Source organism: Anarhichas minor, unplaced genomic scaffold (assembly GCF_050575085.1).
Source record: "Anarhichas minor isolate MPS153535 unplaced genomic scaffold, ASM5057508v1 ptg000027l, whole genome shotgun sequence".
NCBI classification, from domain to species: domain Eukaryota; kingdom Metazoa; phylum Chordata; class Actinopteri; order Perciformes; family Anarhichadidae; genus Anarhichas; species Anarhichas minor.
Genome location: NW_027466473.1, coordinates 21,261,045 through 21,280,268, shown reverse-complemented (window position 1 = coordinate 21,280,268; position 19,224 = coordinate 21,261,045). Strand labels below are relative to the sequence as shown.

The following is a 19,224-nucleotide window of genomic DNA, read 5'->3' as shown; positions in this document are numbered from 1 at the left end:
CCACCCTGGGGCTTTTTGTAGCCGTGTCCCCAAACTGTTATTGTCCCGCAACAAAGCCTTGAACAAGGGCTTTATGTGGCTGTAATGGACCTAGACCCTTTGATACATAGCATTAGCTTACTCGAGCCCATTGATTCAACATGTTAGCTGTAGCTGAGTAAGGAGGAGGAGGAGAAGGAGGAGTCAGTGTCGCATGTTTAATTTAAAAGATACAGTAGGCTTCCTCCGGAAATACATTTATTTGGGTATGTACTCCAAAATAAAACTAACAAAGCAAAGATTAATAACATCAATGACATCTCATAATCTCCTAAAAGTGTAAACCAGAACTACTGGATTTTTAACATCATTAAATATGATGACAAACATGCAAAGCTTCATTCAAAGACCTCAATCAAAGCTTCGAATATAAAAAAGAAAAAAATCCCAATCCTTAACATGAACTGATGTTTTGGATCGAAGAGCAAAGTTGTGGTGAGCAGGCATGTGGACAACAGGGATGCGGGTTGTCAGATCCATCCAGATTGACGTGAAAGAGGCGGAAACGTCTCCGAATGCACAACAGGAAGCAGAATCTACAAATGATATTTATTACTTCTCGGTCTGATACTAAGTTAAAATCAGCTTGATGTAAGTGCAGCCTGTTGGCGTGCTAATGCTAGCTCAAAGTGCACCGAGCTGCTAGCATGGCTCTAGACTCTTGGCCTTGTGTCTATATTTTCCCAGTTGTAAAGCGTAGTAAAAACACAAGGTATGTGAGAATTTAAGCATATCTTATAAGACTAAAGAGTGCCATGTTTTAGGTTTCCCTCCCACCTTCACTCTCTCTGAACTCTTGCTACTCTTTCCTCTCCTCCATCATCCCCTTCCTGTCTACCTCACACTTCTTCACTGGCTCTTTTTTCTCCCCCTCTGTCACCTATTCCCTCCCTCGGAGATCTCTCGACTCCTGCAGAGACATGCTGCGTCATGGAAACGACCTGCTCGGTGTGTGTGTGTGTGTGTGTGTGTGTGTGTGTGTGTGTGTGTGTGTGGTATAGCTGGTGTTAAAGCCACTCTAACAGCACCTCCTGCCGTCCTGCTGGCAGATCATTATAGGCTCTGAAGATTTAGAGGGAGGCTGGAAAGATGGAGAAAAAGGAGAGAGAGGCTCAGACCAGAAAAATCTGCATGCACTTGTCTTTATTTTTTTTCATAATGTTCTCGTCAACTTTATCGGCATCTCTGCTTATATTTGTATGGTCCTATGGGTTTCTAGGAGACAGTTATTCCCCAAAGTGGTTGAGACAGACTCCCCGGTTAATGGTTGTTGTTCTGGAGTGTATTATCAGGAAAAGATCATTTTGATTTCTCCTCAGCACACAGTTCTGTTTGTGATCTGGTCTGAAGTTGTTAAAAGCTGATTTTCTTGGACACAAATAGAGGAAATAGCTCAGATTGCTCTCTGTGTACACGCTTGATTTAAGGAGTAGGGTTGGGCCGGTGTAATATATTTTAAACTGGTTTGATATGAAGCCAAACACCGGACCGTACCTGCACTTAACACCCGAGTGGATCATAATGAGTTTGAGAGAGACCGTGAATGCACCTCTGAGCTGGTTTACTAACAGCAAATAACCACTAAATAATAATAAGAAGAAGAAGAAGAAGAAGCAGAAAGTGAAGCAGCTGCACAATCAGCGGGACAACTAACACTTTGTGTTTTTATTTTACAAATTGCCTCATCTGTTTTTTGGCTCAACTCTTGTCGGCTCCAAATCCAAAATGTTGCCATATTGGTGCATTTTTACTTTTCTTTGAGACTAACTGCGACCTGTCAACCTCTTGTCATATTGCTTGTTACTAATGCAATATGCAATACAGGTTGGATTTTTTTAAATGCCCAACGCTCTTGGGTTATAAGACACCAAAGATACAGCTGCAGTGGTCAAATATTTCATTACATTTTCGTCCAATTACAAAATGTCAGGTTATTTCGTGCTCTAAAACAAAATACTCTGCGTTCTCTCCCAGGCTTGGCAAATAAAATCTGCTTTTCATCGTCGTCCAGCCAAAAGAAATCACATAAATGGATTTGCAAATTTAGCGCCGTGAAGCAATCAGCACATTTTGTTGGCTACTCGTTGAGTTGCCAGAACTTGTCATAATGAAAAATGGCGATTTAGCCGGTTTGTATAAAATTAAACCAGTTTAAGCTCGTTCACCAGAGAGAGCCGGCAAAACCAGAAATCCACCCAAGTCTAGTACGGAGCTTTGACAAGGTGTTATGGGTGATAGCTATTCATAAAAATAAGAGAGACTGCTGTTTTTAAAGTCCAAAACTGTTTACATGTGTGTGGAAGTCTCGCTGGTATCATCCAATTTTCTGTGAACCTCTTTGTAAGAAACTAAAAGCACAGATTCTTATCAAATCAGGGTCTCATGTGCATCTCACTGGGGTTCACACTAGAACACTTTTTGAGTGTTTTGTCATCTGTAGAAGAACAAAACGTGATAAACTCTTCTCAGTCAGTGTGTCTGTTACAAAGTTACAGTTGGTTTATTCCACTTCAGACTTGGGTCCAAATTTGTAAAAAATATCCATTTAATCTCTTTTTTTATCCGCAATGTGCAAAAACATTCAGGTGGCAATTTAGCTAAATGTCAAACTTGTAATCTATCCTACAAAATGTTATAACTTTTTTTAATTAATTTGACAGGGTTTCAGAAAAACCTCCAAAATGTGCATTTGAAACTGGATTCTGATTAATTTAAATGCCATCAACCCACCCCTCGCCCCAGCTCTGTTAGAGGGTCTGAAGATGTGAGGAATGAAAGCCAACATGTGGGCACCCACATCTGTTGGAGCAGGAGAGAAGAAGTTCACGAGCTATAATGGATCCCAACCCCCTTCCTCTGTTCTCCTTAAGCCTCGCGGTCGACACCGCATTGTGTGAATGTACGAGTTTGTGTGAAGACAGACAGACACGCAGTGCTTTGGCAGCATCTTCACAGCCCACAATGATAGAAGAGGAGCCATGGAAATCTCCTAATTATACACACAACAGTGTTGGGAAGGAGACAGGAAACAGGATTTCTTCTGAGAAATGGGTTTATATGTTCATTATTGATGAAGCAACAGAAACGTCTTGTTTGGATTTGGAGTTTATCGCTGCATACTGTAAATGTCACTGTGTCAAGTTGTTGTGTTTGTCTTCCTGACAGACAATCGGCTCTCTGTTCCTATTTAGAATTGTGATGAGGCCAAAGCTGGAATAACACTAGAGGTTCTTTGTGAGAGATTAACGTCAATTTGAAGATGTTACATTGCAGTTTTGATTATATTAATTTTGAGATGTTGGTATGATTAATATAATCTAACCAGAATATCACAGTTTACTTCAAATGTTGTGTTACGCCAACTCAACTTCCTTCATGGCACATCTAGAATACGCTGAGATATCTTTTTAGTTGATTCCTTTGACAGAGGTCTGTAGAAATGGAGGAGAGAGAGGGAGAGGGAGAGAGAGAGAGAGAGAGAGAGGGAGGGGGTATGACATACAACAAATATCCAAACGGCTGGAATCAAACCCGGGACATTTTGGTTTAATGACATGCGCTGTAACCACTTGGCTACCGAGGTTCTGCGATCACATAGAACTTTGTTTGCATCGCGCCGTCCTTACTGTCTGTGAGATCAGACGTGTCGTCTTTAATCCGTGCTTTGAATGTTAAACTATGGAAGAGTCATACAACTTGAGTCTTTATCTTTTGTCCATGTGTTCTTGTGGATCAAACGACTTCTTTCATTGCCAGCTAAGGAAAAGTATTCCAAGGCCGCTCTTCACTATTTGAATGGAAGTGTAACATTTAACTGTGTTTTACAGAATGGTGGAATTTAAGGTTTTGTATTGCAGTTGCTCTTTTCATGCTTTTTACTCTGGCAGCCTTCAACTCGACATTTTCTGTCTTTTTTTTTTTCTTTTTTTGAAAAATGTGCAGTACCCTTCACCTTGTCTACTTTGTCTTTCTCCCCCTCCTCTCCCTCTTTCTTCCCTTCCTCCCTACCAATTATGTCCCATCACTTTTCTCCCCCCTCCTTCGCCACCCCGGCTAACTGTCTCCCTCTCGCTCCCTCTGTCCTGATATCATCCATCTCTCCCTCCGTGCATCCTCCCTTTTCTCCCTGCTCATGTTCCTTTCCCCCCTTCCCCTCAGGTTTGTCAAAGTCTTTCCCGCTGGACAACTCTTTGTTCGACAGCTGGCTCGCCCAGACGGTTCAGATCACTGCTGACGACATGCTGAGCCAGTGGGCTCTGGGCGCCCAGCATCGGGACAAGAGCGGCAGCCTGCTCTCCGACCAGGTAGGCCTTCAGATGTAGAATTTCTCTTATTCAATACTACTAAAATAGGATAAAATAGGAAAAGGATCTGCAAGCTGAACATAATTTCAAGGCCACTACACTCATCAAACGAGGTTAAAGGAGGAGGATTACATTAGGCAGAGCTGCAGTTGGCTCTTGGCAGTGAACGGCAGCTCACATGGCAAAACTCAAAGAGTTGAAATCAGCAGCGGCGTCAAGCAGTCCATCACCTTTTGATCTCAGTCCCAGTCCACCTTACTGGTGGATAGAACTGGTGCTAGGGGCCCAATAAGGAACTGTTCCTCCTACAGACGTGATTGAGACGGACATCCAGAGTTACATAAAGTTCTTACTCGAAAGATGTGTCTTAGTCGAGGGAGAGGACTTGACTAAATGGATGTTCACAAAAGCAGAACAACTGTGTAGGCGGGTCGTCTTTTGTTTCAAACAAACTTAATAACTCATAATGCATTGTAACAGCTCATACCGCCTATTGTGTACAAAGAAGTAATACAGATATGTAGAGGTCGAGCAGCAAAAACCCCCAAACGATTCATCTGTCGATACCGCCTGAGCTGTTCTCTGAAATACAACTTGTCCACCAGGATTACTTCAGTTGTGCGTCCTGTTACTTTGGTAAATGCCACTCTTATAAACCATTGTTGGTGCATATTGAAACCGATCAGTTGAATGATTTAGTTTCCTTACTGGCTGCCTGTCTTGTAACCTGGACAAAGAGCTGAGAGTGTTGCATTATATATTCGCGAGGTTAAACTTTTGTGAGGAGAAAATAGGCTGAAGACGGGTCAGATATGCTGACAACTTGCTGTAAAATCAGTTATTCCCGCCGGACAACATCTCAAATATCTAGATAATACATATCTAAAATGTAATTTAAAGTCTGTCTTGCATTTATGGCTGGAGCTCTCCCCCAAACATCAGTTTCTACCAAAGAAATGGCATTTCTGTGAGGACATAAATATTAGTTTGACGTTTCCATTGACAGCCAGCAGAAGTCTAGTTGTTGAAATGTGCAGTTTTCCTGTGAGAGGATGAAAGAAGACGCGAGTGAGCTCTCCTGCTTTTCAATCAAGGCTCATTGATCCGGCTGACATTAAAGCTCATTGGCAAACTGTCCACAGAAGTAAGTGTTTCAATGATAATTACTGTGACACTGTGGTCTATGTCAACAGCCAGCGCAGTAGTGTTTCAGTTTTAGGTGTTTAAAGTTACTACAAGGAACTTTTAACTGGTTATGAAACAGTCTCAATTTAAAACTTAATCCTCGATATAACTTATATAAGCAAACTAATGATAATGGATGGATAAGGTCGATGGAGGTCCACCAGAAACTCAGACTCAAGCGGGGCCTCCGGCAGTGAACAATCTACCGAGGACAGACGCAGATCCGGCTCTGCTGCAGCCTTTGACCTGCAGGTGGAGCTTCAGTGGGAGGAGGAGAGCTCTGCTCCCGGCATCAGCATCTCCTCGCTGCTCTGCCGGCCCCCGCTGGGAGCCGACACCGACGCCACGCTGCTGGAGACCCAGGCCGTATCGCTGAGCCCGCTGGAGGAAAGGGAGGCAACGGGAGAACCAGAACCAGGACCGCACGGGGCAGACTGTCAGACCCTGCTGCAGTAAAATTAGAGTTTTTCTAAAGGGAGTCTGGTTCCCGGAAACACTACCGCTTTTGTCCACAGGGACCGCCTGCAGTTCTTCAGTTGCTCCCACTTGCTGCTCTAATTTAACAAGCCCTTTGAGGACAATTAGTGATCTGGGGCTGTTTAATTATTATTTCCTTGGCATAACTTGACGTAATCCATTTGCATTGTGGTTTTAAAAGCAGCATGTTTTACATGTATTTTACAGCATGTGTTTTCACTACAGTAACTCTGAAGAAAAGAAGTTAGTTTTTTAATGAAGTACGTTATTACAACTGGGGTTTATTTTTGGTGTTATTGGGGAAATAATCCATCAGAACCTTTCAGCATATTGTAATTCAGGTTCAACCTCAGTGTGTGAGGTTTAACCGTCTTTGTATCATTGCAATGTGGGTGGTATGTGTAAATGATCAATGTTCATTGGCTCCTCCTCCCCTGTTACTGATGCCCAAAGCTTGCCACACATTTACCGGCGAGGATTCACTGGATTATGCAAAATGCGTCATTTCGCTTAATGCCGGCAGTTGAGCAGAAAGCTCCGTGCAAATTTTCCAATTTCCAGCCTTTTGAATTGGATCTTTCTATAAATGGAGTTTTGAGTTGTGTGGGCTTTTGCTCACTTCACACTGTGGGTTGATCAGTTCGATGGTCAGAGCAGAGCTGCACTGTGGCTGACCTGCTGTTCTCCTCAGGAATGTGCTCTGTTTGTGTATTGATTGGCAGGGGGCTCCGACCAGAATGCATGATATAACTCCATTGTTTGGGGATGTGTTCAGGGACAAGAAACAAAACAGGAACACTGTGTTGTTTTTTTAAACAAAAGAGAACGAGATGTTAATATGAAAACCTGATATCAACAAAAAGAAAGATCTGCAAAGAAATAAACAGATTTCTGAAGTTGAAGTAATGACTTTTATCAAACAAACCGTCATTACAGCGGCCTGTTGTTGACATTAATAATAAACTCCTTTCTTTTGCAATACTGAAGAGGAAGAGATTAAACATCACAATGTAAAATGTTAGACTATGTCAGCTTTGTCACTTGATTTTTTTGCTTGACAACAAAATGTCTTGTGACATCAGTTACTCACGTCCTCCACTGTTGAGCGTTTGGAAATGTGGGTGGTGGTGGTGGTGGTGGTGGTGGGTGGGGAGTTTTTGTTCTAAAACATTACGGTCGAGTATGGGAGGTTTCCAAACCAGACACCCAAGAAACAGGCAAATAAACTGTCGTATTTGATCAACGAGCGAGAGTTCAGATTCATCATATACAGTGAGAGTAAAACGTGTATTTATTGCCCCTTGAGACATGAACTGATTCAGCAATTTTTTTTCTTTCTCTCCTGATTTACTCTCATCGGCTTTCCTTCTCATTCCTTCATCGGCTTTTACTCTCATTCCAATTCCTTTCCTCACCTCCTCTCTTCTTCTCTTCTGTCATCCAGCTCCTGCAAGGCGAGGAAAGTCTGCTGAACCTAAGGATGGAGAAGTCCATGCAGTCCGCTTGGAAAACGCCTCAGCTGGGCCGCAAACCGCGAGGGAGCAACAAGCTGCGCGCTCGCGGACACCCGCAACCCACCGCCCCCGCCTTGCCCCAGACGCCCCTGTCTGCGGCCTCCGCCGCCACCTCCGGCAGCCCCTCCGCCTCCGGCAGCCCCTCCGCCTCCGGCAGCCCCTCCACTGCAAAGCAGTGGGAAAGCGTGGTGGAGGAAAAGCCCGGCCACGTGGTCCGGAAAGGGGAAAGGTCCAGGGGCTCCTCAAAGGTATTGCACCACCACTACCTTCATCACCACCAGACAAGGAGCTCTGACCTAGACAGGGACCCGCCGCCGCAGCCGCCCATCTCCAAAATGGATTCCTGTCACATCTCGGAGGACCGCGGCCCGTGGGACAGCGTCTACGCGGGGAACGACGACACGTTCGGCTTCACTGCAAGCTCATCTCCGCGTCCGGCCTCCAGCCCCGGGGCCACGTTGCCCGACACAGGGGCGTTCATTCGCGGCAGGGTGCCGCGGCTCCGTCTGACCCGCCAGGTCAAATCCAGAGGCAGAGGCAGGGGCGTCGGTGCGCGCGTCCGGGGGCTGCAGCCCGTGGGCCTGCCGCTCACAGGAAAGGACACGTCCGAGACCGACGGGTACTTCTCCGACGGCGAGCAGAGTGATCCGGACACACGCTCTGGCGCACGCAACCTCTGCTTGCCGCAGTTGCATTCTGGGAACGAGGACCTGCTGAGAAGGAGGGCGCTGGCCTCATAAAGAACTGAGACACAGTGGTCCTAACTTGACTAACTGTTTCTCCATCTGTGCCCAATAAACAGTCCAGAAAACATGGCTGGATGGCGTCGTTCAACCAAATCCCTGTCACATTTACCCGAGGAAAATCTCTTCAGCTCTCACCTGATTTGTTTTTGGGAGAGGGGTTGGGGGGATTTGAATGTAGCGGTTTGCCTGTCGGACAGTAAAGCTTCTCCACCGGACCGTAGTTTCTTCGCTAGCTTTCCACAAGATGCGATACATTCAGCAAATAGGAAAGAAACATTACCCATAGTCTTCTTTTGTTTTGTATTTCAGATTCATTTTGTTTCTGGGCGTTGAAGTACCCATTTCTGCCAGACTTGGGAACAAACACTTCGGGGCATTATTATGATTATTATGATTATTATTCAAGCTGGTTTCAGGGTCTGCTTCGCTCTCGGTCCTCATGGCCTGAGATGCATCCAACGAGTCCCTGTTTTCTTGAATATGTTCAGTGGAAAGACAATTTCACACCAGAGCTGGTCTGAATATGTACAAAGAGCGACCTGGGATAACATGTATTCAGCCTTGAAAAGCACAACTAGCTAGTCATAAGAGCTGTAACGTAAGCACTCGTGTGTGTATAATAGATCATTCAGGGTTGGGTTCAATTCTCATCACGTCGACTCAAAATATAAACTAAAGCCCTTACTCTCAAATTTATCTTCACGGACGAAAAAGACAGATTTCAAGCTTCTCCAATTTTATTTTTTATAGCAAATAGATTGAGCCCAACCCTGGTGCTCATTCAGATTGTCACACAGAGACACAAACACACAGACATACTGACAAATCCCTTTGCTCACATCACAGCCGCTGTTGAGATATTTCATCTGACTTTCGTCAGCTGCTTTCAAATTCTTCCGAATTCTGAGTTACGTTATTTTTAATTTTTTTTTAAGCCTGAATCTTTGGAGAAAAATCATAGTAGAAACTCTGTGCCTTCTGTCGCTTTCCCTGTGCAACCTGCCTCCCCCCCCCACCAACCTTATATCAATCAACCAAACAATCAATAAGTAGATCAATCAGTCGTTTCTCAATCGGATTTGTAACAATCAAACCAAAAGGAAACCCCGTTGGATGGGTTACCGAGTGTAGCCGGCATTGGGCTCCTTGTCACCTTAACAATTGTCGAGTGCCTGAAACAAGGATGTAAATGCAGCGTTTGCCATTAATCAACGACGCATCTGCACGCAGTTAGCGAAGCAGAGCCACAAAGTACTATCAGCGCAAAGAGCTGCTTACTGTTCTGTGCCCCCCCACAACCCCCCAACCACAACCCACCCACCTAACTAGATCACTGCAGTCCAGAGCCGTCGATGAACAGGGTTTGGCCACGTTACACTGAGAACGCCGCGTCTCCTCGAGAGACACGACTTAAACAACAGATACACGTGGAGAAGATAATAGTCAAATAAACAGCCAGCTAGCAGGCTTAAGTTTTAAAATATAACTTAAACCTGCTAGCTGACTGTGTTTAATCTGTCAGTAATCAGTTCAGTGGTATGCTTCAAAAATGCTTAATTATTCAAGTTTAATGTGTAAAGATATGTCTAAATTTTGGCTTGAGCAGACTGTCCTCAACCCACAAAGGTCCATTAACTGATTTCTTTTAGCTTTCAACCCCCAACTCACAGTCTCGACCGACTCAGGTGTCGTCAGGTGAGAGTGAAGAAACAAGTTTCATGAGCATCTACATTACAAACGAAGTAGCTCGGTGCGCTAAGATGCACGACACTGATTCGTTCAGAGGACCGCTGGACGTTTGACGCGGCCAAGCTCTCGTTACGGACGGCTCTGCTGCACCTGTTCTCCTGTTAGATGAATGATGACGATGTAATAATCAGCTTCAGAGGCCTGAACGCTCTTGAGTTCTTGAATTGAGTTGTTTGTAAATTTGTTTAAGAAAAAAAGAAATACTTTTTGTTGTTTCTCTCAGAGAGTTGTATTTTGTACTTAAAGCAGTCCATGGTATTCTCAGGGGTTAAAGAAAATAACTTTAAAAAAAGAATCAAAGGTTTAAAAATGTATCGAAAAAGGGACGTAAAACAGAGATACATATATAAATAGATATATATATAGATATGTATATACATATTTTATAATGTATACAGTATATATATATATATATATATATATATATATAGTGATGTGTGTACGTCTAAAAACTTCCTTATTTGGCAAGCTCCACTGTTTTAACTCCTACACGACTACTACTAAGCATGTTCCTTCTCTCAGTATGACCATCAGCCCTGGGTTCAATAGTGTCAACCAATAATTCAACTTTATTTGAACTGGTTTCAGTTACCAGATGAGCGGGACAGGTCCGTTAATAATAGCTCTTTTTATTTTAAATTCTCATCCTCAAAAGCATCACAGGTGGGGTATTTCTTTAAGGGCTGCTTGACCCAGGCCTGATGAACAGACACTTACATAGAGGTGCAAGTCCAATCTACTTCCTCTGTTATACGGACAGCTTCTCACCTGTCTTCTGAAGTGACCACGCCAAAGAACGGATCTGTGTATCAAGGCAGCATATTTTACATCTTATCCACAGAAAGACACACGCCTCTCTCTCTCGGTTTTCAAGATGAAGAATGTTAGATAGGGATGTCAAACAGCTCGAAACACGATAAACCCCCACGAGGATTCTCCCACATTCACGTGGGGGGGGGTTCACATAGGAACAGCCTGTCGCCACAGTAATAGGCCGACGATGGTTGTTAAACGCAGACTATTAACCCCCCCTTCAGAAAAAGCCAAATGCTGCTGAACTGACCACACAATATACAGCTCTCTCTCTCTCTCTCTCTCACACACACACACACACACCAGAGCTGGTACAACAGGGTTATAATGTACAAGATGATTCGTTTTTTATGTCTACGTGGTCCTGACTGCATCAGGAAGTGACACGCCCTCTATCAGCAGGAGAGTATTATTACTTCAGGTGTAGCCATCGTGGAAGATTCACTGTCTGGAAAAACAATTAACAAAAACAACTCTTTTGAAATGGTTTTGACACGACAGGTGGAAGATTTTGGACTTCTACGTTGGCTACCGTTAGTACAACCCCCATAAACACTGACACAGCAGCAACACATACAACAACAATAACAACCGCAACAAAAGTTTGAGGACGCGGTGACGTATCGTCATTACGGCCCGCGGAGTCCTCCGACCGTGGTGGTTGTTATACCATTCACGGGTCGCTAAGACAGAAACACGTAATCTCGGTTTCAATATTTCAATGTTCAGAGTAGCTTGACTTTGTAGACAGTGGTATTAGAAAAAGGCCTCACATGTACGGCCCTTTAACATGTAGTAGCAAATGCTAAGGCTGCACAGCGCTAGCGGGGAAATAAACAAAAAGCTTTTTTTTTGGGCTGCATTTCCTCTCCAGAAGTTGTGGAGGTGGTTAGGTGAGTTACACTCGCTGTTTCAAAGATTCTCTCCTGTTGGTTAGTCAGATTTGGAGCAGCACTGTAGTCCCTTGTGAGGGATTGCAGTTTTTTTCCCTTGATACTGTGCAGCCTTGGCAAACTCAAACTGGTTATTATTCTATATTTACAGTGTGGCTTCCGTGCCATCTCCTTCCGCTTCATAGATACTGTAGACTGGACTCTTTTTGCTGGTTCTTTTTTTTATTTTTTACTATCAATATCCACTAGAATACAACTTCAAAGCATCACTGTCCTCTGTGTGGTACGCTGGTGTGGGTGTTGGCTCACAGCCCGAAATGTGCTCTGATGATCTTTAGAATTTTGCAACTCCTGTCAGGTCGGATATCCAGACTAGATTGTTCTTCTCTTCCCTGGGTTTCATCTGAAATGTCAGTCACGGCGTCAGTGTCGGCATCAGCTGAGGATCTGCAGAGGTCATGTTCTTCTGTGGGATCTCACCATTCACGGATAGATGTACAACTATACCGTTTTCTAAATGGTGAGCTGGTGCATGCGTGAGGGCAAAACAAAAAAACTCCAGGAGTTTGGCATCAATGCTTGCCCCACAGAAATGAGCCGGTGGGCTTCGTGCACATAATGGCGGGTCAGAAAACACACCCACGCACGGTGACGCACTCCACCTAGACTTCTGCTGAAAAGCTGGTTAAAGGCCAACGCCGATGGCTGCGGGCGATTGGAAGCTGGCCTGTGATTCACAGAGCTGCTGTCTTACTGTACCGACACTGTTGTAAAACTCCTTGGAAAGACATCACTGCACCAGCAGGGCTGGGTTCCTCAGAACTCCCTCAGCGGAGCAAAGATCATGTTTAGAGCTTTTCTTTTAATGATTAATATTAGTAGTAGGGAGGCAACAAAACGCTCGTAAATGCTGTTGTACAAACAGATTAATGCAACGAAACCATTCAAAAAGGGAAAAAAAATCTACTGAATGGGGGGGAAATGAATTCCAGGATTTTAAGGTGAAAAGTGATCGTTGCTCTGAGGTGGTTTTGTGGAACCAGAAGGGCACCACAATGCTTTTCATAAGTTGCTCCTTTAGCCAATAAGAAAGTGGTTTGAGGCTGTCCTCAGGTCAGTAAAGCCAGGATTTGCAAATGCTTTAGACTCCTTAAGTGATGATGAATTTAATTTGCTGCCTCGGCACATTGGGTTTGTTTGTTTTTTTGCACAAAGTGAGCATTCTGGTCTTTCTACTGAACAAGAGACTGTCACTGTTTAATCCTTTTGTGAATGCAGACTGACCCAATGAGCGCTTAGTGCTTCCTGTTCTCTGATCTAGTCTTTATTGTCCTACGCCAGCCATGCAAACCCACCCACCAACCTACCACTGGAGTGTATACACATTTACAATAATGTATAATACTGTTCAACTGCTACTACTAGACACATGTTCATTTTCCGTGTTTTGAAAAAGCCTTTGGAAGCTGTTGTTTCTCTCTCTCTCTCTCTCTTTCTCTTTTGTGACGCTTTAGCCGGCCGCCGTGGCTTTTATCAAATTTAGAAAGCTGACTCATTATCTGCTTACTCTGTTTTGTTTTTTTACTGGCGCTTTGCTCTCCTCTCCGTTGCGGCAAAGTTACGGCTTCAAGGTCTCAGCATCCTAAAAACCCAGACACACTGCACAGGTTGGAGGTTTAGTCGTACAGACTGAGCCGCCTCGGAGGCGGAAACGAGCTCGATTGTCAAGTCGAGCCTAGATTGGTGGAGTCGAAGAACCACAGAGATTTGAATCTTTTCTCACTCGTACAAACCAGATGACATTTTTAGAGCTGCAGCGATTCATTGATTAGTCGAACAACAGAAAATGAATTGGACACTATTTTTGATGATCCAATATTAGTCTTTGTCTGGCTTTTTTTTTTTTTTTTTTAAAGCAACAGTAGCAAACACTTTATGATTTTAGCTTCTCAAATGTAACTGTGCAACCAGTTTTTCAGTGAATATCTTTTGAGTGGCTGTTTGGACAGAACAAGCAATTTAATGGCAATTCAAAGGCGAACCAGATTGCTTTTTAGGTGCCCAAGGAGACATATTCAAATGCCGTGTTTTATCCAACCAACAGGCCAAAAACTTAAAGATGATCACTTTGGAATACAAAACACAGAAAAGCAGAGCATAGTATATGCTCCATCGTTGCTTGGGTAGACAACCGTAACCGATAAATCAAAGTAAAGTGTATTTTCATGTAAAGAAATAAACCAATTTTTGTTGGTGAGCTTCAGTCCAGCATCACTTAGACACAACCGGTCTTTGGCTCCACCCACTAAGGTTCAACACCAGCAGTGAGGTTACATCTGCCTCCAGAGCGGCTCCAAACCTAAAGCTCCAATCTGCACGAACTGCGCACCTTACTCCGTCTCTGCCATCCAACATCTTCCTCACTTTTCCTCCCCCCACCACCAGCAACCCCCCCCCCCCCCCCAAAAGAAAAACACACACAAAAAACACACCCGTCCTGTCGTGTTCCCTACTGCCCACAACTCCTCCTCTCTCTTCTCCTCTCCTGTCCGCTGATCAGCCTCTCAGGCCGGCACGTGGCTCTTTTTTTAATCGCTTTTGAAGCTTGAAAAGAAGAAAACAAATGAAAATGTCAAAGAAGAAAATAAAGGATGTCTGTGGCTTTAAGGACAAATAATGACAGGCACGTGTTGTGGAAGTACGTGTGAGGAGGAGAAAACGTTGCACTCTGCTTTGGCCTGGAGAAAGAGAGAGAGAGAGAAGAGAGATGGATGGAGAGAAAGAGAGGAGAGGAGGGAGACGTTTACTGAACCGGAGCCAGAGACGCAGACAGAGAGTACAACTTGTTCTTTCCCCTGCGTTCTGTTTGCAGGCTGTCCACACAGTCAAGTTAACAAGCAGCTAATATAAACAGCACCCTTTCCTTTTTCCTTGCCCTCTCGCCTCCTCTTCTCTCTCTCTCTCTCTCTCTCTCTCTCTCTCTCTCCGTTTATCTCGATGCAGCCAGGTCTCTCCATCCAAGTGTTTTCCTTTACAGACTGTAACAATCAAATCAGGAAAGCAGAACAGGAACCGGTGAAATTTCCATTACATAGCCTGACAAGCCCGGAAAACAATTCAGAATTTTACGACCATGACTTTCCATATAACCCTCTGTGGTTCAATTCAATTCAATGTGGCTTTATAGGCATGGAACAAAAATGTTGGAAGAATATAAAGTACACAATAATATTAATATGAATACAAACACAACGTTACAATTGTTATAGAATAATGATACAATGTTCTATATTTCTTTTACTGTCAACAAATCCCATGAAAAGACCCAAACCGACAATGTATTGATCTCACTAACGAGCGGGACCAAGTTTCATCCAAAGCCTTTGTCCTCTGCAGCATAGATCGCCAATGTTGAATTTGAATATTTGTTTGGATGGGTAAAATGTCAACGTTGTGAAAACGTTTATTGTCAGTTAAAAGGTAACGCTGGCTGCGATAACGTCCGTCGGCTCTGGCTAACTTGTGTTGAGTGTTGAAAAGACGGACTCACACATTGTTGGTTTTTGGTCTTTTCACTGGATTTGTTGAGTTGACAATAACAACAACATAAAACACCAGCTTTATTCTTTAAAGGGACGGGTCTTCCCAAAAAAGATACATATTCTCCTTCTCACCTGTAGTGCTATTCATCAATCTAGATTGTTTTGATGTTAGTTAGAAAGACAAATAGTTCCAACATAACGACCTCTGTTGGATTATCTTGAGTAACCAGCTCATGATTTCGGGAAAGAGACGTTGCTGTTGGGGTTTCAAAATGTTTATTTTTTGTTTTCTTTGTTGTTAGTTATTTTTTGGCGCTTTGAGCACCACAAGCCCCAGTGCCAAATGATCCGATTATATTGGAGAGAAAGCAGACAACTCTAGAAAACTCACACCCAAATAATCTAGATTAATAAGTAGCACTACGTGTGAGAGGGGAAATATGTATTTTTGATTTTGGGGTGAACTGTCCCTTTAAATGTCACAATCAGCCAGGTAAAAAGAAATGTAGTTTTAATGTAACTTATTTCTCCGTACTCACTGACCTATGGTTGTATGTGTTTCCATGGAGTTCAGACCAATAATAATCCAGTGTTCAAATCAAATCCCTTTTATGTAATTTTTGGCAATTTAACTGGAAACATGGCGAGAGTCCCTTTAATGGTTCCTCCCTCACATCTGGTTCTCCCATCAGGCTTCAGGGAGGTTCAGACCCACAAACATATCACTTATCAACGCGACCCAGACACACTGAAGATCCATTTGGCCCGAGCTCCCGGCTCCCACTGACGGTCAGAGCGATGTTCGGTAACATCAGATTTAGCTCGGAAGCGAAACACAAAGTGTAAATGTAACAAAAGGACGAATGTGATTTACGAGGAAAAGAGTAATTTCACCGGAAAAACTTTACTTCCAGGTGTAAAAGTAATCTGGATAAATCTCGTCTAGACTGAAATCAAGAAGCAGCTTTAGAGCGTTTTGTTAAGAGGCCCTGTGCGCCGTGTTTCTGTCTCACCGTCACTGTCTGTCTCTGCTTTATTTATTTCTCCTGATACCCGTTGTTTCATCTCGTTCCTCACTGTTCCTCTTCACTGCTTTTGTAATCTGTCTTCTTTTTCCTCTTTTCACACACACACACACAGAACCAATGTTTATCTTCTACCACTGAGCCAAATAAACCGCCTGATCTTTGATACATGCGGGGAAGGAAACTGATTTTGATCACATAAAGTGGGGAAAGTGCAGTGTGTGTGTGTGTGTGTGTGTGTGTGTGTGTGTGTGTGTGTGTGTGTGTGTGTGTGTGTGTGTGTGTGTGTGTGTGTGTGTGTGCGCGTGTAAGAAAGATACTCGACGTATAGTGAAAACTTTTTCAGCAGTTCTCCCGGTGAGATGACTGATCCTCCAGTCTCCCTTTGTTCTCCTCACCCTCCTCTTCTTCCTCCTCTGTTGGGAACCGGAGCGATCCGTCTCCCTGTTCGGCTACATCCACACAAAGATGGCTGAAAACACCGTGTGTGTGTGTGTGTGTGTGTGTGTATACACACTAGTGTTTTCGTAAAGAAACATCTCTTCTTCTTCGTCGTATTTTCACAATCTGGTCGCTCAGCTGGTTGAACATCTGTCCCCCTCCCCCCCACCCTGCTCTCTGTGACCCCCCATGTAAATAACATTTAAGTTTGTTTACATGCATTGAAGTGACTTTCTCCCGTGAACTGATTTCTTAAACATCACGTTTCCGTAGTCGGGGTCGGGGATTAGAGAAACCTGGTTCTTCCCAGTTACATTTCTCTCAGAGAAAGCCAATTTTAAGGTCTTGTAGACACATTGCAGCTTTTTTCTCATTAGCTTTACGTCAAGACAGAGAGAGTAGAGCGGCCGGAGGAGAAGGCGGGATCATTGCACCTGTAGCGATGCATCCTCTTGTGGTCTAGATAAGTCGGTTAACATCTGCAATGAGAGATCACAGAGAGGGTTTTCCTCATCTGCATTAATAACGCGAGGATGTTATTCATCCACTCTGGGGAACGCTGTTAGAAAGTTTTTGATTTAGACAAAGAGTCAGACTCATGTGGATGTGCTCTGAAACATTCTCTCTCTCTCTCTCGCTCTCTCTCTCGCTCTCTCTCTCGCTCTCTCTCTCTCTCTCTCTCTCTCTCTCTCTCTCTCCTCCGTATTCATCGTCACTCTCTCTTTAACTTTGTGTTGCTTTGGCATTTTCTGTCTCAGCTCCGCTTCACGTCTCCACCTTTACTTATTTTCTCCTCTTTTTTTCCTCAGTATCCCTCCTCAGTGCAGAGCAGGCAGTTTCTGACTCTCATTAATAACAAAACAACAACAACAACAAACAAAAAAACTCTGCTGACCTGCAATTGACATGTTTTCTCCCTCAGGTTTAAAACACAACTATTCAGTGGAGTTTTGTTTTGCAGCAACTCCTATAAAATCTTAATAATATCCAACATTAATGTTCGTTTAGCTGCTTCTTGTGTGAACAGTTTCTCTCCCTTTCTGAGATTGTTTTGCATCAAATTGGTCGTACTTTAGCACTATTTGAGTACAAATCAGCATCGTCCAATCAAAGCAGAGCTCCTCCTCCTCCTGTCTCATTTGTCGTCATAAAGGTGTTAAAATCTCTACTGTGGTGTCCAGTCCCCCCCCCCCCCCCCCCCCTGCATCAGTTCTTCAACACAATAATATGAATGTTGCAGGAGTTTAACCTTCTGTATTCTTTGTTTCAAAGAATGTTGTGCCATTTGTTAATAGCAAAGAGAACTATTGAACATATATGAAAAAGAAGAGCTATTTTAAATTATTTTTTGGCTTTTTTTGCTATATTTATTTTTCTTGTATTAGAATCTTCTTTGTAGGAGGGAAAAATCAAAAAATGTATTTTTCATTAGTGCGAAAAACCTATTTTCTTCCTTTTTGTACAATTTCGATGTTTTAAGCGAGACTTTGAAAAGCAATATGATGATGACGATGTTTCCTGTGACTGTATCTGCATGCTGTATGTGTTGCCTTAATGATGGCTGCATCCCACTACATCCCACCCACACCGCCCCCCCCCCCCCCCCCCCCCCCCTTCCCCTGTCTGGCCCCTCCCTCCCCCACCTCTGACCCCGCCCTCCCTCACTTCCCACCCTCATCCAATGGAGCCCCAATCCCATCTGATCCAGTCCAGACTAATCCAGTCCAGTCCAGTGCAGTCAATAAAGCAGTGCTTTCTGTGTACACGAAACTCTCTGCCTCTCTGTTCATCACACAAACAAACAAACTGAGGTCTCGCTGCTCTTTTCCATCTGATTTGCAAAGAAAGAAAAGTCCCTTAGAATGTTTATTTCACTCAAAACTTCAAATGTGAACCTCATAGTGAAGCTTCTTCTGAACGTACAAATGTAATGCCAATCCATCAAGTTGATAGTTGAACATTCCTCAGGATAAATAGTGGCGCTTGAGGAGATGTTGGGACCACTAAAGTCGGCGGGACATCTTCTGATTGTTTGTTTTGTCCGACCAACAGTCCTTAAAAAAAACCTTAAAGATATTCAATTTACTGTCGGAGAACAAAGAAAAACAGTAAATATTCTCATTTGACTTGTAGCACTGCCAAAATAAGTCAATTATGGTTGACTTTTCTTCAGATCAAATGATGTTTCAGCTCAATATTTAAATCAATATAGAGACACTGCACCTGTATGACATACTATACTATGACTTTTTTATGATTTATTTGTGATATTTTTTATAAATGTACTATAATAGGATTTTCATGAAATCATTTATTTTTAAAACATACTATACTCTGACATTTTCTGACATACTATACACTAGCATTTTTACATTACATACCTACTATAACTACTATACAGTGAAATAGTCAGATGCAGGCTGAAGAAGGGCGTCCTGTCTCAAATGTCTGTGTGGCAATATAAAAATATCAAGATGGTGTGCTGTCCTTTTCTTT

At 43.4% G+C, this 19,224-nt stretch overlaps 1 protein-coding gene across 4 annotated transcripts in view; it reads left to right on the top strand.

Annotated features, from left to right (window-relative positions):
* jade2 (jade family PHD finger 2) overlaps positions 1-18,498 on the top strand; it is a 162,024-nt gene extending 143,526 nt beyond the window's left edge. For all 4 annotated transcript variants that reach the window (XM_076101398.1, XM_076101400.1, XM_076101402.1 and 1 more), the window contains 2 exons: positions 4,198-4,343; positions 7,450-18,498. In XM_076101398.1, the coding sequence (XP_075957513.1) occupies positions 4,198-4,343; positions 7,450-8,259 (956 nt within the window). In that variant the 3' untranslated portion in view covers positions 8,260-18,498. The remainder of the gene's footprint in view (positions 1-4,197; positions 4,344-7,449) is intronic.
* Positions 18,499-19,224: the final 726 nt, after the last annotated feature.